At 42.0% G+C, this 19,057-nt stretch overlaps 1 protein-coding gene across 2 annotated transcripts in view; it reads left to right on the top strand.

The window, feature by feature from the left end:
• The window catches only part of ATP10B (ATPase phospholipid transporting 10B (putative)), a 375,135-nt gene that overhangs the window by 226,222 nt on the left and 129,856 nt on the right, over window positions 1-19,057 (top strand). Inside the window, exons 2-3 of one of the 2 annotated variants that reach the window (XM_055429292.2) lie at window positions 14,521-14,812; window positions 15,973-16,167. In XM_055429292.2, the coding sequence (XP_055285267.2) occupies window positions 14,541-14,812; window positions 15,973-16,167 (467 nt within the window). In that variant the 5' untranslated portion in view covers window positions 14,521-14,540. Of the gene's footprint in view, window positions 1-14,520; window positions 14,813-15,972; window positions 16,168-17,088; window positions 17,717-19,057 lie in introns of those variants that run through there. The other variant, XM_055429294.2, reaches the window with a different exon arrangement.

The raw sequence follows: 19,057 nt of genomic DNA on the forward strand, positions 1-19,057 counted from the left end.
CCACATTGTCGTTTTATATCCCAAAACCTTTTGTCTTTCATTAAGGAAGACACATGAGAAATCAGGCTTGGAATAGAGAGGAGAAAATGGCAAAAGTTATTTTCAGTGGAAAGCAGGTATGGGAGTGCATAAGTTAAGTGTTAGTTGCTCAGTCATGTATGACTCTGTGATTCCATGGACTGAAGCCTGCCAGTCTGCTCTGTCCATAGAATACTCCAGGCAAGAATACTGGAGTGGGTTGCCATTCCCTTCTCCAAGGAATCTTCCCGACCTAGGGATTGAACCTGGGTCTCTTGCATTGCAAGCAAATTCTTTACCATTTAAGCCACCAGAGAAGCTCCCATACGTGGGAGTGCATAGGGCAGGGCTTCTCCAGATCTGCTCTTGGGCAACCCCTGTCCTAGAATGTTCTGGGAACTGTTTAAGAGAGCAGGTTTCCCACCCCAGCCCCAGAGCTTCTGATTCATTAGGTCTGAGAGATGGGGCTTCTTACTTGTCTATTCTCTCACATTCTAAACTCATGCCTGCTTCTGGACACCCAAGCCCTAATCTTCACTAACTGGCCACTTCTGCTTCTCCAGGAAGCTTGCCTTGTCCTTCCTATTCAAACAGCTTTTTTTCTATCTGTGACAGCTACCACTGCTTGCTGTCTGCACTTATTCAGTTCCCTATTGATAGCCTATGCATTCTCCTGTCCTGTGTGTACATCTCATCTCTATAATTATTTTGTTTTGTCAGGAATTCTCATTACAGATCAGTCACTCAGCACTGAGCCAAGTCCCCTGTCTGCACTCTTGGGCTCCCACTACTGCACCAGTATTTCCAACCTTTCAGAGCCCAAAGATCCCTTTTGTCATCAAAGAACTTTACAACCTCTACCTGAAATTTGCTGTAATTTTAGTTTTTGTGTGACTTCCCTGGTGGCACAGACAGTAAAGAATCTGCCTGCAATGCAGGAGACCTGGGTTCAGTCCCTGGGTCAAGAAGATCCCCTGGAGAAAGGAAAGACAACCCACTCCAGTATTCTTGCCTAGAGAATTCCATGGACCGAGGAGCCTGGCAGGCTACAGTTCACGGGGTCACACAGAGTCAGGCACAACTGAGCAACAAACACTTAGCAATCATGGATTGAGAAAATGCATAGTAGCGAAATCCTATTATGAAATCAGTAATGTCTTTAGACAAATTTATAATATATCTATCTTAAAAGTAACTGCAACGACTTCCCTGGTGGTCCGGTAGTTAAGACTTTGCTTTCCAATGTGGGGCATTTTCGTTTGATCCCTGGTCAGGGAGCTCAGATCCCCATGCCTCATGGCCAATAAAACCAAAACATAAAAGAGAAGCAATATTGTAACAAATGCAATAAAGACTTTAACATTTATCCACATCAAAAAAATCATAAAGTAACTGCTAAACTTTAAAATAGGGACTCATATTTGTATGCAGCATATAATGTGTTCCATCTACAGACTATGCCAGGAGGGCATTGAATACTCTGACCTCTTGCTGTCAGTGGCCTAGCTCAGGGAAAAGGATAAGGATAAGAGTTTAGGGACTACTCTCTTGGCCTCAAATTTGAAGTATGACACCCAAGTAGAAGGTGTCTGGGTGTTTGGGAAATGTAAACTCTTTCTTCAGCTAACAGCAGTAATGACAGGTCTGACCATGTCATGTTGTCATCTTCCACGTTGCTCCAATAGCCCTCACTGGATTCATCTGTTGTTTAACTCTCCGACTAAATGTCTTTTAATCTGGGACCTGGCAGAGAATGGCTAGTGCCCACCAAAGATTCTTTGTGCTTCCCAAGTAGCCCAGCTTCCTTTGCAGTCAGGGGAGGCCGTGTGACTGATTCTGACCATTTGACTCTCAGCAAAGTAATGTTATTCACTTATGATTCCTTGTTATATCTACATTTAAAGCCACATGTTGAGATCGTGATGTGGAGAGGGAGTCTGGATCCATAAGTCTCTGGATGGGAGAAGTTATGTGGACCTCTAGACTCTTTGTTCAGTTCAGTTCAGTCACTCAGTCGTGTCCGACTCTCCGCGACCCCATGAATCACAGCACGCCAGGCCTCCCTGTCCATCACCAACTCCCGGAGTACACGCAAACTCATGTCCACAGAGTCGGTGATGCCATCCAGCCATCTCATTCTCTGTCGTCCCCTTCTCCTCCCGCCCCCAACCTTTCCCAGCATCAGAGTCTTTTCCAGTGAGTCAACTCGCTGCATGAGGTGGCCAAAGAATTGCAGTTTCAGCTTCAGCATCAGTCCCTCCAATGAACATCCAGGACTGATCTCCTTTAGAATGACTGGTTGGATCTCCTTGCAGTATAAGGGACTCTCAAGAGTCTTCTCTAACACCACAGTTCAAAAGCATCGATTCTTCGGCGATCAGCTTTCTTCACAGTCCAAATCTCACATCCATACATGACCACGGGAAAAACCATTGCCTTGACTAGACGGACCTTGGTTGGCAAAGTAATGTCTCTGCTTTTTAATATACTATCAAGGTTGGTCATAACTTTCCTTCCAAGGAGCAAGTGTCTTATAATTTCATGGCTGCAATCAGCATCTGCAGTGATTTTGGAGCCCAAAAAAATAAAGTCTGACACTGTTTCCACTGTTTTTCCATCTATTTCCCATGAAGTGATGGGACCAGATGCCATGATCTTTGTTTTCTGAATGTTGAGCTTCAAGCCAACCTTTTCACTCTCCTCTTTCACTTTCATCAAGAGGCTTTTGAGTTCCTCTTCACTTTCTGCCATAAGGGTAGTGTCATCTGCATATCTGAGGTTATTGATATTTCTCCCAGCAATCTTGATTCCACCTTCTGCTTCTTCCAGCCCAGCGTTCCTCATGATGTACTCTGCATATAAGTTAAATAAGCAAGGTGACAATATACAACCTTGACGTACACCTTTTCCTATTTGGAACCAGTCTGTTGTTCCATGTCCAGTTCTAACTGTTGCTTCCTGACCTGCATACAGGTTTCTCAAGAGGCAGGTCAGGTGGTCTGGGATTCCCATCTCTTTCAGAATGTTCCACAGTTTATTGTGATCGACACAGTCAAAGGCTTTGGCATAGTCAATGAAGCAGAAATAGATGTTTTTCTGAAACTCTCTTGCTTTCTCCATGATCCAGCGGATGTTGGCAATTTGATCTCTGGTGCCTCTGCCTTTTCTAAAACCTGCTTGAACATCTGGGAGTTCACGGTTTACATACTGCTGAAGTCTGGCTTGGAGAATTTTGAGCATGACTTTGTAGGTTGTGCTAAACCACTGAGATTTGGAGCCTTATTTGTTTCACAAGCTAGCATAGTTTTTGTTGCTATTGTTTAGTCACTAAATCATGTCTGACTCTTTTCAACCCCATGGACTGAAGCTCACCAGGCTCCTCTGTTCATGGGATTTTCCAGGCAAGAATACTGGAGTGGATTGCCATTTCCTTCTCCAGGGGATCTTCATGACCCAGGGATTGAACCCATGTCTCCTGCATTTGCAGGGGGATTCTTTACCACTGAGCCACAAGGGAAGCCCCTGGCATAGGTTAGCCTGACTAATATATAAAAGTGAAAAAAGAGCTTTTAAGGAACTGTAAAATACCTAGATCCATGCACCTAAAAATAAGAGAGAGAGAGAAGGAGAGCTTGGGTATTTGAGAATACTGAGCAGGAAGGAAAGAGGTAGGCAGGAGCTGCATCATATGAAGAAATGTAGGCCACAATGAGAAGTCTAGATTTTGTGCAAAGGCAACCATAAAGAGCATAAGAAGAGAACTGACGTGATCTAATTTGCACTTTAGAAAAATAGCTTTGGCTGCTGTGTGAAGGCTAGATTGGAAAGGGAACAAGCAAGGCTGTAGGAGCCAGTTAAAAGTTTGTTGCAATTCATCCAAGACAAGAGATGCTAATGCCTTTTATCAGAAAACAGTAGAAATGTTGAGAAGCAGATGGATTTGAAGAATATTTAGAAGACAAAAATGGATAAACCAAAAAGAGATTGGCTGTAGCAAATGAAGCCGGAATCAGAGGTAATGACTAGATCCTTTGACTAGGTCCTAGTGGGAAAATCACTAGGCCATTCAGGTAAGACCTAAATAAAATCTCATACAATTATACAGTGGAAAAGACAAATGGATTCAAAGCATTAGAACCGATAGAACGCCTGAAGAACTATGGACGGAGGTTTGTAACATTGTACAAGAGGTGGTGACAAAACCATTCCTAAGGGAAAAAAAAGCAAAATTGTTGTCTGCAGAGGTCTTACAAATAGCTGAGGACAGAAGAGAAGCTAAAGGCAAAGGAGAAAAGGAAAGATATACCCATCTGAATGCAGAGTTCCACAGAAAAGCAAGGAGAGGTAAGAAAGTCTTCCCCAGTGATCAATGCAAAGAAATAGAGGAAAATAACAGAATGGAAAAGACTAGAGATCCCTTCAAGAAAATTAGAGAAACCAAGGAAACATTTCATGCAAAGATGGAAACAATAAAGGACAGAAACTGTATGGGCCTAACAGAAGCAGAAGGCATTAAGAAGAGGTGGCAAGAAAACACAGAAGAACTGTACAAAAAAAGATCTTCATGACCCAGATAATCACGACGGTGTGGTCACTCACCTAGAGCCAGACATCCTGGAATGCGAACTCAAGTGGGCCTTAGGAAGCATCGCTATAAACAAAGCTAGTGGAGATGATAAAATTCTAGCTGAACTAATTCAAATCCTAAAAGATGATGATGTTAAAATGCTGCATTCAATATGCCAGCAAATTTGGGAAACTCAGCAGTGGCCACAGGACAGGAAAATGTCAGTTTTCATTCCAATCCCAAAGAATGTCTATGCCAAGTAATGTTCAAACTACTTCACAATTGCACTCATTTCACATGCTAGCAAAGTAATGCTCAAAATTCTCCAAGCTAGGCTTCAACAGTACATGAACCAAGAACTTTCAAATGTTCAAAGTGGATTTATATAAGGCAGAGGAACCAGAGATTAAATTGCCAACATCCATTGGATCATAGAAAAAGCAAGAGAACTCTAGGAAAACATTTACTTCTGCTTCATTGACTACACCAAAGCCTTTGACTCTGTGGATCACAACAAACTGTGGAAAATTCTTAAAGAGATGAGAATACCAGACCACCTGACCTGCCTCCTAAGAAATATGTATGCAGGTCAAGAAGCAACAGTTAGAACCAGACATGGTACAACAGACTGGTTTCAAATTGGGAAAGGAGTGTGTCAAGGTTGTATATTGTCACCTTGCTTATTTAACTTATAAGCAGAGTACATCATACGAAATGCTGGGCTGGATGAAGTACAAGCTGAAATCAAGATTGCTGGGGGAAATATCAATAACTTCAGATATGCAGATGACATCACCCTCATGGCAGAAAGCGAAGAGGAACTAAAGAGCCTCTTGATGAAAGTGAAAGAGGAGAGTGAAAAAGCTGGCTTAAAACTCAACAGTCAAAAAAACTAAGATCATGGCATCTTGTCCCACCACTTCATGGAAAATAGGGAAACAACGGATATAGTGACAGACTATTGTCTTGGGATCCAAAATCACTGCAGATGGTGACTGCAACCATGAAATTAAAAGATGCTTGCTCCTTGGAATAAAAGCTATGGTCAACCTAGACAGCATATTAAAAAGCAGAGACATTACTTTGCTGACAAAGGTTCCTCTAGTCAAAGCTATGGTTTTTCCAGTAGTCATGTACAGATGTAAGAGTTGGACCATAAAGAAGGCTGAGCACCAAAGAACTGATTTTTTTGAACTGTGGTGTTGGAGAAGACTCTTGAGAGTCCCTTGGACTGCATGGAGATCCAACCAGTCAATCTTAAAGGAAACCAGTCCTGAATATTCATTGGAAGGACTGATGCTGAAGCTGAAGCTCCCATACTTTGGCCACCGGATGCAAAGAGTTGACTCATTGGAAAAGACCCTGATGCTGGGAAAGATTGAAGACAGGAGAAGGAGATGACAGAGGATGAGATGGTTGGATGGCATCACCAACTCAAAGGACATGAGTTTGAGCAAGCTCCAGGAGATGGTGGAAAGGGAGGCCTGGTGTGCTGCAGTCCATACAGTAGCAAAGAGTTAGACGTGACCGAGTAGCAATGATCCTTTGGGTAATTGAAGATGCTATTCATGAAAATAAGGACTGTTGGAACCAAAATGAATTTTGGGGAGAATCCAAGACCTAGATATGTTAAAGTTGTGATACCCAGCAAAGCAATAGAGATGGCAAGCAGGCAATGGGATTACCTCCATCCAGTGCCCATGAATGAGGTTTGAGCTCCAAATACACTGAATGGGAAATCAGCTTACTATATAACTGGTGATGCCCTAAACACTAATGAACTTGGGGATAATGACGTTTAACATGGCAGACTACAAAAATAATCTCATCTTTTTAAGAAAATAGTTGTCCTTGAAAGTCTGTTGGAGTAAGTCTTTCATGGACTTAGAAGCTAACAGAAAATCAATCAGGGACAAAAGCATCAACTAGACTTATAATGAATTCTGAGCGGAGCATGTTATGATACCTAAGTCTTGTAAAAATCTGTCTTGATTATTCCTTTCACACAGGTCCATCTATAATGATTTCATTTGTCAAGTATTTTCATTATCTTCAACAGCAGTGGTCCCCAATCTTTTCAGCATCAGGGACTAGTTTCATGAAAGGCAGTTTTTCCGTGGACCAGGGAGATGGGGGATGGTTTCGAGATGATTCAAGGGTATTACATTTATTGTGCACTTTATTTCCGTTATTATTACATCAGCTTCCATCACAGATCATCAGGCTTTAGATCCTGGGGATTGGGGAACCCTGTTCTACAGAACTGCATCCTTTGGTTAATTTTATTAATATTTAAGGTGATTGCTGTTTCTTTCTCACTCCCCAACTCCTTTTATGCTAGTCCCCACTTTCACCAATCTCTAAAGGCAGCCATCCCCACCCCACTCTATGCAAGGTCCTTCAGACTCAGTTCTTATTCAGTATTGCTTCCTCTCTGGAGGAAGGCAGCATTTGGCGTCCTAATTATAGGACACGTTTTGTAGTCTGTGAAGGAGGCATAGTCACAGCTTTTGCCCTTCTCTTCGGGGAGGACAGAGCTCGTCTGGTGCCTGCAGGAACTGTGAACACACAGCAGCTGTATGTAAACTCCTGTAGCTTAGTTCACGGCCAGTGAAGGCTCTGAAGTTGAGCTATCCTCGAGGCTTCTAGCCTAGCTGAACTCTACTGCAGGATAAGGTCTCCCTTTTGACCATTTTCCCCTTTGACCATTCCTTTCATAGGAAGCTTTACTGAACTTTCCTGGGCAGGTCCCAGAGCTAGAAACCTTAGTGAATGGCTTTCAAACCATGATTTCTGTTTTCTGGCCCACAACTAAATGTATTTTCTTGAATCAAAAATGCTATCAATTGAATAATGCTGTGAGGGTAAAAAGTAAAAAAAAAGAAACATAACTGTATATAACCATATCAATAATATGACATGAAGTCCCTGGTGGTCCAGTGGTTAAGACTTCCTCTTCTAATATAGGGGGTGCAAGTTCAATCCCTGGTTGGGAAACTAAAATCCCACATGCCTCGTGGCCAAAAACCAAAACATAAAACAGAAGTAATTGTGTTGTGACAAATTCAATAAAGACTTTAAAAATGGTCTACATCATTAGAAAAACTTAAAATATGACATATCCTGGGTTCAAAATACTAAAGTGTGTTTGTGAGGGGTAATAGGGATTACATCTTGGATTCTAGTAATTACAGGTTTTCCTGAAAGGGAGTAGAAAGTAATGACAATTTCTATGGAGAAAATATTCTATTTCCTTTATTTTTGTTTCTTCATCTGTAAAATGGGTATGAGTAACGTAGGTAGACAACTGCATAGGGTGAAGTCCATTTCCTCAAGCAAATCCCATCAAAATAAATGGAAAAGGCAGAATGAATATGTAATTGATAAGATTGCTTATTGAAAATCTGTCCTTGATCTAGTAAAGCATTTGGGGAATGGATAGGAATGTGGTCAGTGGATTTTTTTCTTTAGTTTAGGGCTGATGAAAAACCTTTAGTTGTTGCTTTTGTTGTTTTGAGTTTTGTTCCCCAAAACTTCTATGGGGAACAAACAAATACCTTACAAAACGTATTAGCAGCCTTTCCTGCAGTTGTGGGTAAGCTTCAGATAATGAAAATGACCGATACTGAGTGACCGGTGATATTTCTAAACCTGATTCCCAGACAGCAAACAGAGGGATAGATGGTCTGCAGCAAATGGAGCAGGAACAGGCCAACAGCTTTCATTTTGATAAAAGTAGGTCTTATTCAGTTCAGTTCAGTTCAGTCGCTCAGTCGTGTCCGACTCTTTGCAACCCCATGAATCACAGCACGCCAGGTCTCCCTGTCCATCACCAACTCCCGGAGTTCACTCAAACTCATGTCCATCGAGTCGGTGATGCCATCCAGCCATCTCATTCTCTGTCGTCCCCTTCTCCTCCTGCCCCCAATCCTTCCCAGCAACAGAGTCTTTTCCAGTGAGTCAACTCGTCGCATGAGGTGGCCAAAGTATTGGAGTTTCAGCTTTAGCATCAGTCCTTTCAATGAATACCCAGGATTGATCTCCTTTAGAATGGACTGGTTGGATCTCCTTGCAGTCCAAGGGACTCTCAAGAGTCTTCTCCAGCACCACAGTTCAAAAGCATCAGTTCTTCAGTGATCAGCTTTCTTATTAGTACCTATTAAAAAAAATAATGTGTGTCAAGCCCTAATTTCTAATATCAATGTTTTAGCACCAACCCAAAGGTGATTAGGCTTTTTAAAAGTGAGTTGACTTAAAATATACTGCATTTAATAAAGCAAGTAACATTAGGGTACAGCAAGAATAGGCAAGGTGACTCAAGAATGCTTGCCATTTGGGGAAAACTGATGTAATTAAATATTTAAAGACACGTTAACCCTAGACTATTTCTTCCCGGTGATTATTGCTTAACTCAGTGTCTGACAGGAAATTGTTTTTGTGAGTTTATACTATTTGTCCTCAGGGTGGAGTGCTTTAAAAACCCACCAAACTTTCTTACATTCTAATTAATTCTAATGTCAGGATAGTGTACTATTTATCACAAATCTAAGCATAGATTAAATTTAGTTTTATAGGATTCCCCCCTCCCCGGGCCCTGACCAACTGATACACTTTGTAGAGAACTGTACGTGAAGGGAAAATAATTCTCTAGGAACCAGTTTTCCTGTTTGTAGTCCCACTTGGGTCTTCTTTCCATTTTTAAATTCAGCATGTTTTCTCTAGGAACAGGAAGCGTGTGTGCGTGACTTCTTGCTAAGTTGCTCACTTACTTCCAGACACATACACATGTATTTACACACATATAACACACACTCACTATTTCATCCAGTTACCTGTAATCCCCTAATCTCAGCCCAATGCACTCTGCCTGCTCAGGGACAAGGTCACATCCCTCTGTCTTGCAGTCACACAGTGGCCCTTATCCTGATTGGTGAATATGTACCCATTTCTATCAGTGCGTGCTTAATATGTTCATGATATTAGAGATAGGAACACATTCTTAAATAGAATGCAAAAAGTAGAAACCATGAAATAAAAGCTAACTAATGGATTATTAAAAATAAATAAAATTTTAAAATAATAACAAAATAAAATCTCTCAGCCTCACTAGAATGCAAGCTCTAAGAGGAAAAGGATAGATGTCTAGGTTTTACTCACCTGATACAAAACAAGAAGTTCAATAAGCTGTTTTTTTGTTTGCTTGTGTCAATGAATAACTGTTTGAAAAGTAAAAGTGTTAATCGTTCAGTCATGTCTGGCTCTTTTCAACCCCGTGGACTGTAGCCCAACAGGCTTCTGTTTAATTGACCCCTATAATAAAAATGGAATTTGCTAAAGATGGGGTTTAGTTGAGTTCATTAAAATGTAAAAGAAAAGAACTAGAGTTAATTGAAAATGTGAGCCAGACAGGATGGAGTAAATTTGGGAATAAGAACAAAATTTGTTAACAAACTGTAATTAACCCAGTATTTTAGACCCATGATCCACCATAGAAGAATGGTCCCTCCACACACCCTCATCTAGAGGAAATCCTACCCAGTGGAAAAGTGATATTATTACCCGATAGGATTACTGCTACAAACCAGAGGTGATCTGAGTGTTAATTAGCAAAATCAAATAATCCCCAAGTTTATTATTAGTGGGAGGTGCCATGTTGAAAAATTAGAATGAAAGGGAGACTTTACAACTGGAAGGACCTTGGAGAGTTGCTTCAGATATGCCCCTCCCTTTGTGAAAGCAGTTAAAACCACACCTCAGATAAAAGGATTACACAATCCCCCTTTGTTTCCGGTTCTACTTTTGGAAGGAAGTAGCTTATCAGGAGCAAGGGGGAAGCAGTGGGTCAAGGAGTTTGTCCATCTTGGCCCCTCCAGCCTGTTCCTTTGCACTTCCAGCAGAACACAGCCTGGGGCCTACAGCTCTGTCGTCGGGTCCCTGCTGACGGTCCCCAGGGCTTCTTCCTCTCAGCATCATAAATAGCCTTCATAGGCCACCTGGCCCTTGTGATCTCGACTTTTGCTGCTTTGTCTCCTACTTCATGGCCTCTATGGGAGAGTCCTGTGAATTTTGTTTCTAGAACCAGTTCTTCTACCTGGAACACCCTCTTACAACCTTCTACCTAGCGAATAGTGTCTATATACACATACACATATATGTGTACACACACAGACAAACATATTTTCTTTCTTTAAAAAAAAACCAAAACTTTATTTTGTATCGGAGTGTAGCCGATTAACAATTAACCTCCCACCCGCTTGCCCAATCAACCTGTGCTGGTAGAGACAGGACTCTCATCCCTCCAGCCATCCAGCCTGTTTGCATTTCCTCCCTGTGACTCTCGCCTGTGCCAGCAGCCTGGAGAGCTTAGAAACTGACCTCTGGGGTCATTGCAGTTGGTAGTCAGAGAAGACAGTCTGAGGACTCTTTCCCAAAGGACGTTTCCCGCCCCCCCCAACTTTAAACTTTTTATTTTGTATTAGGGCATAGCTGATTAATAATGTTGTGATAGTTTCAAGTGAACAGCAAAGGGACTCAGCTATACATATGCGTGTATCCATTTTCTCCCAAACCCCATGCCCATCCAGGCTGCCACATAACATTGAGAAGAGTTTCCTGTGCTGTACAGTAGGTCCTTGTTGGTTACCCATTTTAAATATAGTAGCTAAGCATATTGGAGAAGACAATGGCAAGCCACTCCAGTACTCTTGCCTAGAAAATCCCATGGACGGAGGAGCCTGGTAGGCTGCAGTCCATGGGGCCGCTACGAGTCAGACATGACTGAGTGACTTCACTTTCCCTTTTCACTTTCACACATTGGAGAAGGAAATGGCAACCCACTCCAGTGTTCTTGCCTGGAGAATCCCAGTGACTGGGGAGCCTGATGGGCTGCCGTCTATGGGGTCACACAGAGTCAGACACGACTGAAGTGACTTAGCAGCAGCAGCTAAGCATATTGTTTTCTGAATCATTGAAATGTCTTGCCCCTTTACCCATAACTACTTTAAGATGGATTTCCTACAAACAAGAACAATTTCTTATATAAGTGCCATATATTTATCATCATCAGGAGATTTAACATTATTAAAATCCTGTTTCTAATCCACACTTCATGTTCATATTTTCCCCATTGTCCAGTAATGTCTTTTATACCTCTTTGATCTCCCCCTGTCCAAGAGCCAATCCAGGATCTCACATTACGTTTTAACCTTCTTTAATCAGAAACTGTTCTTCTGCTTTTCTTTGACTTTTGACATTTGAAAAATCTAAGCCAGTTATTTTGTAGACTAGCCCTCAGTTTGAGATTTTTCATTGTTTCCCTGTGACTTCCACAGAAGCGAGGTCCTTCTCAGTATATTGTGTCAAGGGGCTTAAGATATCAAGTTATCCCCAAATAGGTGATGTTTGCTTTGATCTCTCGGAGAAGGTGGTGTCTGCCACATTTCTCCACTACAAAGTGATTCTCTTTTTAGAACCATTGTAATTAATAATTTGAAGGAAAGAGACTGAAGCTATGCAGATATTCAGCTCCTCATCAAGCTCTCATCTACTAATTTGACATCCATTTTAGATCTGCTTTATTTTTATGGAAGCTTAGTTAACATTGTTAAAAAAAGAAAAAAAAGGAATGTGATATGATAAATGGACTTTCTAAATTACCTTACCTAAAATACCTGCATCTCCCATGTCAATCCAATCTTCCTTTGTGAAGATCTTATCACATAAAACTGAGAGATGTCTCATATGTATGGCATTAGCCAAGGCAAGATTTCTCATTTACATTTTCTATTCTATTCATGAATGATCTTTTCATTTCCTTTTCTTTTACAATAATAATATTTTATAAAAAAGAATCCATGAAAGGAACATTTATTTTAATAATGAGGGAAAAGATATATATATTATTATTTCAAGCTTACCAGCTGTCAAAATATTGCTTTTGGTCACATCATGATGGACATCAGTAATTGCATTTACTTTTTCATGCTTGATACAAGGGCCCACTTAAGTCTCTGAAGAGCTTCTTGCAGCCTTGGGGTCTATGAATTGGAAATCATTTGGATTGATTAAAGTCATGAGGAGAATTAGGATAAGGGTCAGATCATAGGAGCATCAGGAAGATAAAATATTACCATTTAAATGAGAAATGGAACTTTTTCTCCTTTATTGAATCCCATTTTCAATGACAGATGGGGTTGGTCACTGTGAGATTAATAATACCTGACATTCACTCATCCATTTATTCAAAAGAAAATCATCCTGCAAACCTACCAGGTGAGAAGAAAACTCTGTACACCTTCTAGCCTTATAAATTATGTATTTGAATAGATTCTTCTGGATCTCTAAGCAAAATATGGCCAAAAGGAACCTTGGAAGCTCAATTATAGGTTCTATTAGCATGTTATTGATTGGGGGATTTTTGCAGAAATTAACGCCTATGGCTAGTGATTTGTTATGTAAGTGAATATTGAAAAGTCTCTGGTCAATAATGTTCAGGTAAAAAAGATGTATTAATATGTCTCTAGTCAATAAGTTGTTAGAAGAGCTCAGAACCTGGAATACCCTAGAAAAAGCAACCTGCTTCCTCCATCTCAGACTAAGCACTCAATTTTAGAAACTACCAAACGGAAAGGAGAGAAAGAAACCCCGGCCCCTGACAACCAAATCGGAAAAACCCCACGTGTTCATAGAAGCACATTTAGTGAAGTCCACTCACCTCAGGCCCAAATTTCCTAGAAATAAACTTTCTCCTTTGTTTCACCGATTACTGTCATGTGAGGTCCAGACCACAGATGAGGTTCTCTGAAATATCATCAGTATCAAAAACCTCAGAGAGAGAGAAAACCTAAAGAATAAATATATTTCCCCTTAAGACACATCTCCACTTACTTCATATACTGTCCAATTTGTTCCTCACAAAAATCTTTTGAAAAAAGTTGAGTAAGAATAGATCTCCTCACAGTCTGGTGAGGAAACTGAACAGCAGAGAGGTGAAGGGACCATTTGGAGTAGGGATGAATCAGAGCGAGAATTCTGATCCCTGGGGCCATAGCCCTCCAGGCTGTACTTTTACCCCATTGAGTATGCTTACTCCCCATACCACCCACCAGCTTAAGTGCTTTCACAGTACTTTTATGTATGTGATTTTTTTTTAATTATTTTTTTATTTGGCTGTGATGGGTCTTTGTTACGGCTCGCAGGCTTTCTCTAGTTGTAGCAAGCAGGGGTTTTTCTCTAGATGCAGTGTGCAGGCTTATCACTGCAGTGGCTTTCCTTGTTGCGGAATGCAGGCTGAGTAGTTGTGGGGCATATGCTTAGTTGTTCCCCGGCATGTGGAATCCTCCTGGACAAGGGATCGAACCTGTGTCCCCTGCACTGACAGGTGGATTCTTAACCACTGGACGACCAGGGAAGTCACTATTTGATTGTTTGCTTAATGTCTCTCACTCTATTGTACAAGGATTATAGGGATTAAACCTATTTTTCTCACCTTATGTTCCACAGCCTACCTTGGATGGTTCTGGATGGACACATGGATGGGCCAATATCCCACCTGTTTCTCTTAACCATAGCCATGTCTTCAGTTCAGTTCAGTTCAGTCGCTCAGTCGTGACCGACTCTTTGCAACCCCATGAATCACAGCACGCCAGGCCTCCCTGTCCATCACCAACTCCCGGAGTTCACTCAGACTCATGTCCATCGAGTCGGTGATGCCATCCAGCCATCTCATTCTCTGTCGTCCCCTTCTCCTCCTGCCCCCAATCCTTCCCAGCATCAGAGTCTTTTCCAGTGAGTCAACTCTTCGCATGAGGTGGCCAAAGTATTGGAGTTTCAGCTTTAGCATCAGTCCTTCCAATGAACACCCAGGATCGTCATGTCTTAAATTGACACAATGCATATTTCTCCTGACCACGGTAACCTCCTGTGTCCTTTTTCAGACCGGAGCTTGCTACCAGACATGGCCCTGTCAGTAGACTCGTCTTGGCACCGGTGGCAGCGTCGCGGCAGAGACGACTTCCCCCAGGCTCCGTCAGAAGCCACGCCGCTGCTGCTCCCGGAGGAGACGCGGAACTACAACCCGGCCCGGCAGCGGGTCGTGTTCCCCAACAATAACGCGTTCCACCGGGACTGGGCAAAGTTATCCAGGCGGTACTCCAGCAACAGAATCTGCACAACCAAGTACACCCTCTTCACCTTCCTGCCCCAGAATCTGCTAGAGCAGTTTCACAGGTACACGGCCACCTGGCTGAACACTGTGTACTTTAACCATGCATTTGCCACTTGGATGAATTCAGAAATGCTGCTTTCTGGGCTACCTTTCCTTTAGTATCCAAATGCATGTACCTTGGGAAGCTTTGTCATTCATTTGCTCATTCAATATTTATGAGATTCTACTCAGTGTTAGGTCTTGTGTTGTGTATTAGAGATATATGAGGGAGAAAAAAAAAAAACGCATTATCCTGACTATGTACGCGAATGAAGGAAACCAGATGTTAATTTTAGGAATTATATGCTTGCTAAGTCACTTCAGTCATGTCTTTTTGTGACCCTGCGGACTGTAGCCCGCCAGGCTCCTCTGTCCCCCAGGCAAGAGTACTGGAGTGGGTTGCCATTTCCTACCCTGGTGGATCTTCCCAAGCCAGGGATTGAACCTATGTCTCTTATGTCTCCTGTATTGGCAGTCAGGTTCTTTACCACTAGTGCCACCTGGGAAGCCCAGAAGTTATATAAATTGGTGTAAGCTGTAATTCAGATAGGTACTTCCAAGGAGAGGTATGTGTTCCTGTTAGAACGAACACAAGAGAAATCAGGCCTAGTTAAGAAAGTCAAGGAAGAATTCCAGGAGGTAGGGACAGTGGAAGTCTAACCTGAAAGAAAAGAATGCATTAACTAGGTGAAAAGAGGCAGAGAGAAGTCAGAAAAGGGAGCCAGAAGAATGTTCTTTCAGACAGACCTTTGTGTGTGAAGGCACCGTGGCAAGAGGGAGCAAGATGTACCTTGGAAAGCTTAAAACTTGCAAGTCATTGTTGTGAGATCATATAGGAAAAATGACATTTTAATTATAAAGCAAAGTATGCATCCAGACATTATCCTAAATTTTGTAATTATTAGCACCTACCATTTATCGAACAACTACTATACTCTGGAACCCTCTATTACATACATAATAAATATCATCCCGTGTAATATGTATAGGAAACCTTTAAAATAGGTAGTACTATCTTCATTTTAGATGGATTTTACTTCAAAGCCCTTATCGTGACGTTTGAGGTGACACTGAAAGAGAATGTCATATTAGTTAGTAAGAGCTAGTAGTAGGGAAGAAATAGTGTGTCAACTATATTTTTCTTCTCCATAGTTTTCACTCACACTTTTCTTGCCCCCTCCAGATGGGCTAACCTCTATTTCCTGTTCCTGGCAATTCTGAACTGGATGCCCACCTTGGAAGTCTTCCACAAGGAAATCACCATGTTACCATTGGCCATTGTCCTGTTCATCATCATGGTCAAGGATGGCATGGAGGACTTCAGGAGATACTGCTTTGATAGACAGATAAACTGCTCCAACATCCAGATATACGAAAGGTAAGCACAAGCATTCCTCTCTTTTCTCTGTGGCAAATGGATTGTGTAAACTTATCAGCATCCTCAAAAAAGTTGGTTTCTCTTCTCACTTTCATTTTTTTCAATTCACTTAATTCAGTGATACTCAACCAGTGCAATTTTCCCATGCAAGGAACTTCTGAAATGTTTTGGAGACATTTTTGGTTGCCATATTGGTAAGGAAGGTCCTACTGGCACCTGGTGGGTAAAACCAAGGATGATGCTAAACATTTTACAATATACAGGAAAACCTCCCACAACAAAGATTATGATCCTGCCCAAAAGGTCACTAGTGCTGAGATTTAGAAACCTTAATTTAACTCATGTAAACACCATATTATTAAACCCAGGATGTTACATTATTAAAAGGAGGATAGAAAGCTCAGAACTTAAACTCTAGGGATTTCCATTGTGGGCCAGAGGCTAAGACGCCGCGCTCCCAGTGCAAAGAACCCGGGTTCAATCCCTGGTCAGGGAAGTAAATCCCACATTCTGCCACTGAAGATCTTGCATGCCACATCTGAAAGGCCCACATGTTATATGAAGATCTCAAGTGCCCCAATTAAGACCTGGCACAGTCAAATAGTAGATAGAGAGATAGATAGTTTTGTTTTTTCCTTTAAGAATTAACTCTGAAATTGACTGAATCATCTCAGGAGACCAGCTTCAGGAACAGCTCTTTGAAGACTCATGGACAATGTCTCCCAAACCAGAAAATGTATACCATTTTTAGAGCATCTGTGGCTCTTGGCTGTAAATCCTTGCCTTTAGAACTTAACCAGGTAGGTTTTAGGACCCAGAGTTGGCACACCTGTTCTGGGTTGCCTGGGGTGGAAAAGGAAGCTACCTGCGAATGACGTCTGCATTCCAACAGGTGGAGTCTCAACAAGTAGAAGGAAGTGACCAGTGGATACACCTGTTCGCTGCAAGCTCTTTCCTTGTCATCCTTCTCCCTTAGTGTTTATGTACCGGCTTTTTATTTTTAGTTTTCCTTTTGAAAGCAGAGAGAAATTTTCAGCCAAGAAGGCAAGTCAAAGATGTCATCACTTGCTGGCAGCTGAACAATGGAAATGATCAGAAAAGAACCTCTTTTATGGGGAACTCGAGTGTCCTGCTATGAGGATTAGAGACACGATTGAGCAGAGATGAGAAAGGAAGGCAAGAAAAGGCGGAAAAGGAAAGAAGACAAGAAACGAGTGGTGGTTTCCAACCTGCCCTTTGAAGGATGGACCCACAAAGAGAACCCCAACAGACATTATCGTGGGAATCAAATCAAGACCAGCAAGTACACTGTGTTGTCCTTTATACCCAAGAACATCTTCGAGCAGCTACACCGGTTTGCCAACTTCTATTTTGTGGGCATCGTGGTTCTGAATTTTATCCCCGTGCTCAATGCATTCCAGCCAGAGGTGAGCGTGATACCAATCTGTATCATCCTGTCGGTCACTGCCATCAAGGATGCTTGGGAAGACCTCCGGAGGTACAAATCTGATAAAGTGATCAATAGCCGAGAGTGCCTCGTCTATAGCAGGTAAAGCCAAACACCCAGGGAAGTCTTGACCCCAGCTCTGATCTTTCTGTGACTGCTGCCACACCACAGCAGCTGTTTATGAAAGGATGGGGTAGGGAGATAGCATTATTTTATCGTAGTAAAGCTGTTTGATTCTCCACAATGGGAAAAAGCAGAAAACAAAAGAAATTGAGATTTGAGTCCATCATTTATTAAAATTTAGAGATCTTTATTTATGTGACATTTCCTTTGCTGTGTAAATGTATTCGATGTTTAAGACTTTTGCATAAATTCACATTCATTTTGGTTGCGTGTGGCCATGAGCATGTTGGAGCATGATTAGAGACCCTCAGAGAAAAGTGGCATCACTGGTTTTCACAGAAGTAGTAGGCCCTGTATTAGAGAGTCAGCCCTGGACACACTGCCCACATTGAACTCTGTCTCCATCAGTCATTAATTCTGTGTGACCTTAGGCAAGTGACCTAACCTCTCTGAGGCTCATTTTGTCATTTGTAAAATTGGCACACTTCCTGAGGTGGTCGTGAGAGTTGAATGTAATAATCCTTGGAAAGTACTTAGCACTGCTCCTGTTGTATGATAGTCAGTATACAAGCTGTCGTGGCTTTATTTTTAGAATGTGAAACTCATATTAGCTTCATCAAGACTGCCCTTAAGCTCTCTCTCCAATGTCCCAACCCAGACAAAAACGCTCACCACTTGTCCGGCCATGCTATATAACATAGTTTTATATACGCTCCTGTTTTAGAAATACTCCATTGAGTCAATAACCAGACTGGGTTGTTGGGAGAATGACATCTCCCAATCAGTAAGGGAAGATAGTCGAGTTATCACGTTTCTCAACTTTATGACAATTCCTGTAGCCCAGAAAGAAGCAAGGGAACGGAGTCTGGGCTTGCAGTGAGATTTCAGTGACAAAGAGTGCTTTCTGTTCTGGCAATGAGACGCCTTAGATGAGTCAGTCAATTGCTGCAGGTGAGGGCTTGACTTCCTGCCAAGTAAGAAAAAAGTCCATCTCTCTTGAGAAACACCATCACTCTGACTTGTTCCCTCTGACACCATGGATCCCAGTTTAGCAGAAGTTGGTGCTGTCACTCTGATCCTTCTTGGGATGAAAGGAGCTTGCTCCAGGGTGTGCCTCACCACTGTTCAGGGGCTGCTGCTTTCTAAGAAGCCCTCTTCCCTGGGGAAAAACATGTAACTTATCGACTTAGAGCTGGTTGATGAGAAGGTTTAAGAGCCAGACTCCACTCAGAAAGTTGTAGCCTGGGGAAGCTTCTCAGGAGATCATGTAATGCAAGGGACTCAGCTGGCCCTTGGGCACCCCTAAGAGAACCTCCATAC

This window comes from Moschus berezovskii, chromosome 8 (genome assembly GCF_049115385.1).
Source record: "Moschus berezovskii isolate FMDL1 chromosome 8, NW_MosBer_1.0, whole genome shotgun sequence".
Lineage (NCBI taxonomy): Eukaryota > Metazoa > Chordata > Mammalia > Artiodactyla > Moschidae > Moschus > Moschus berezovskii.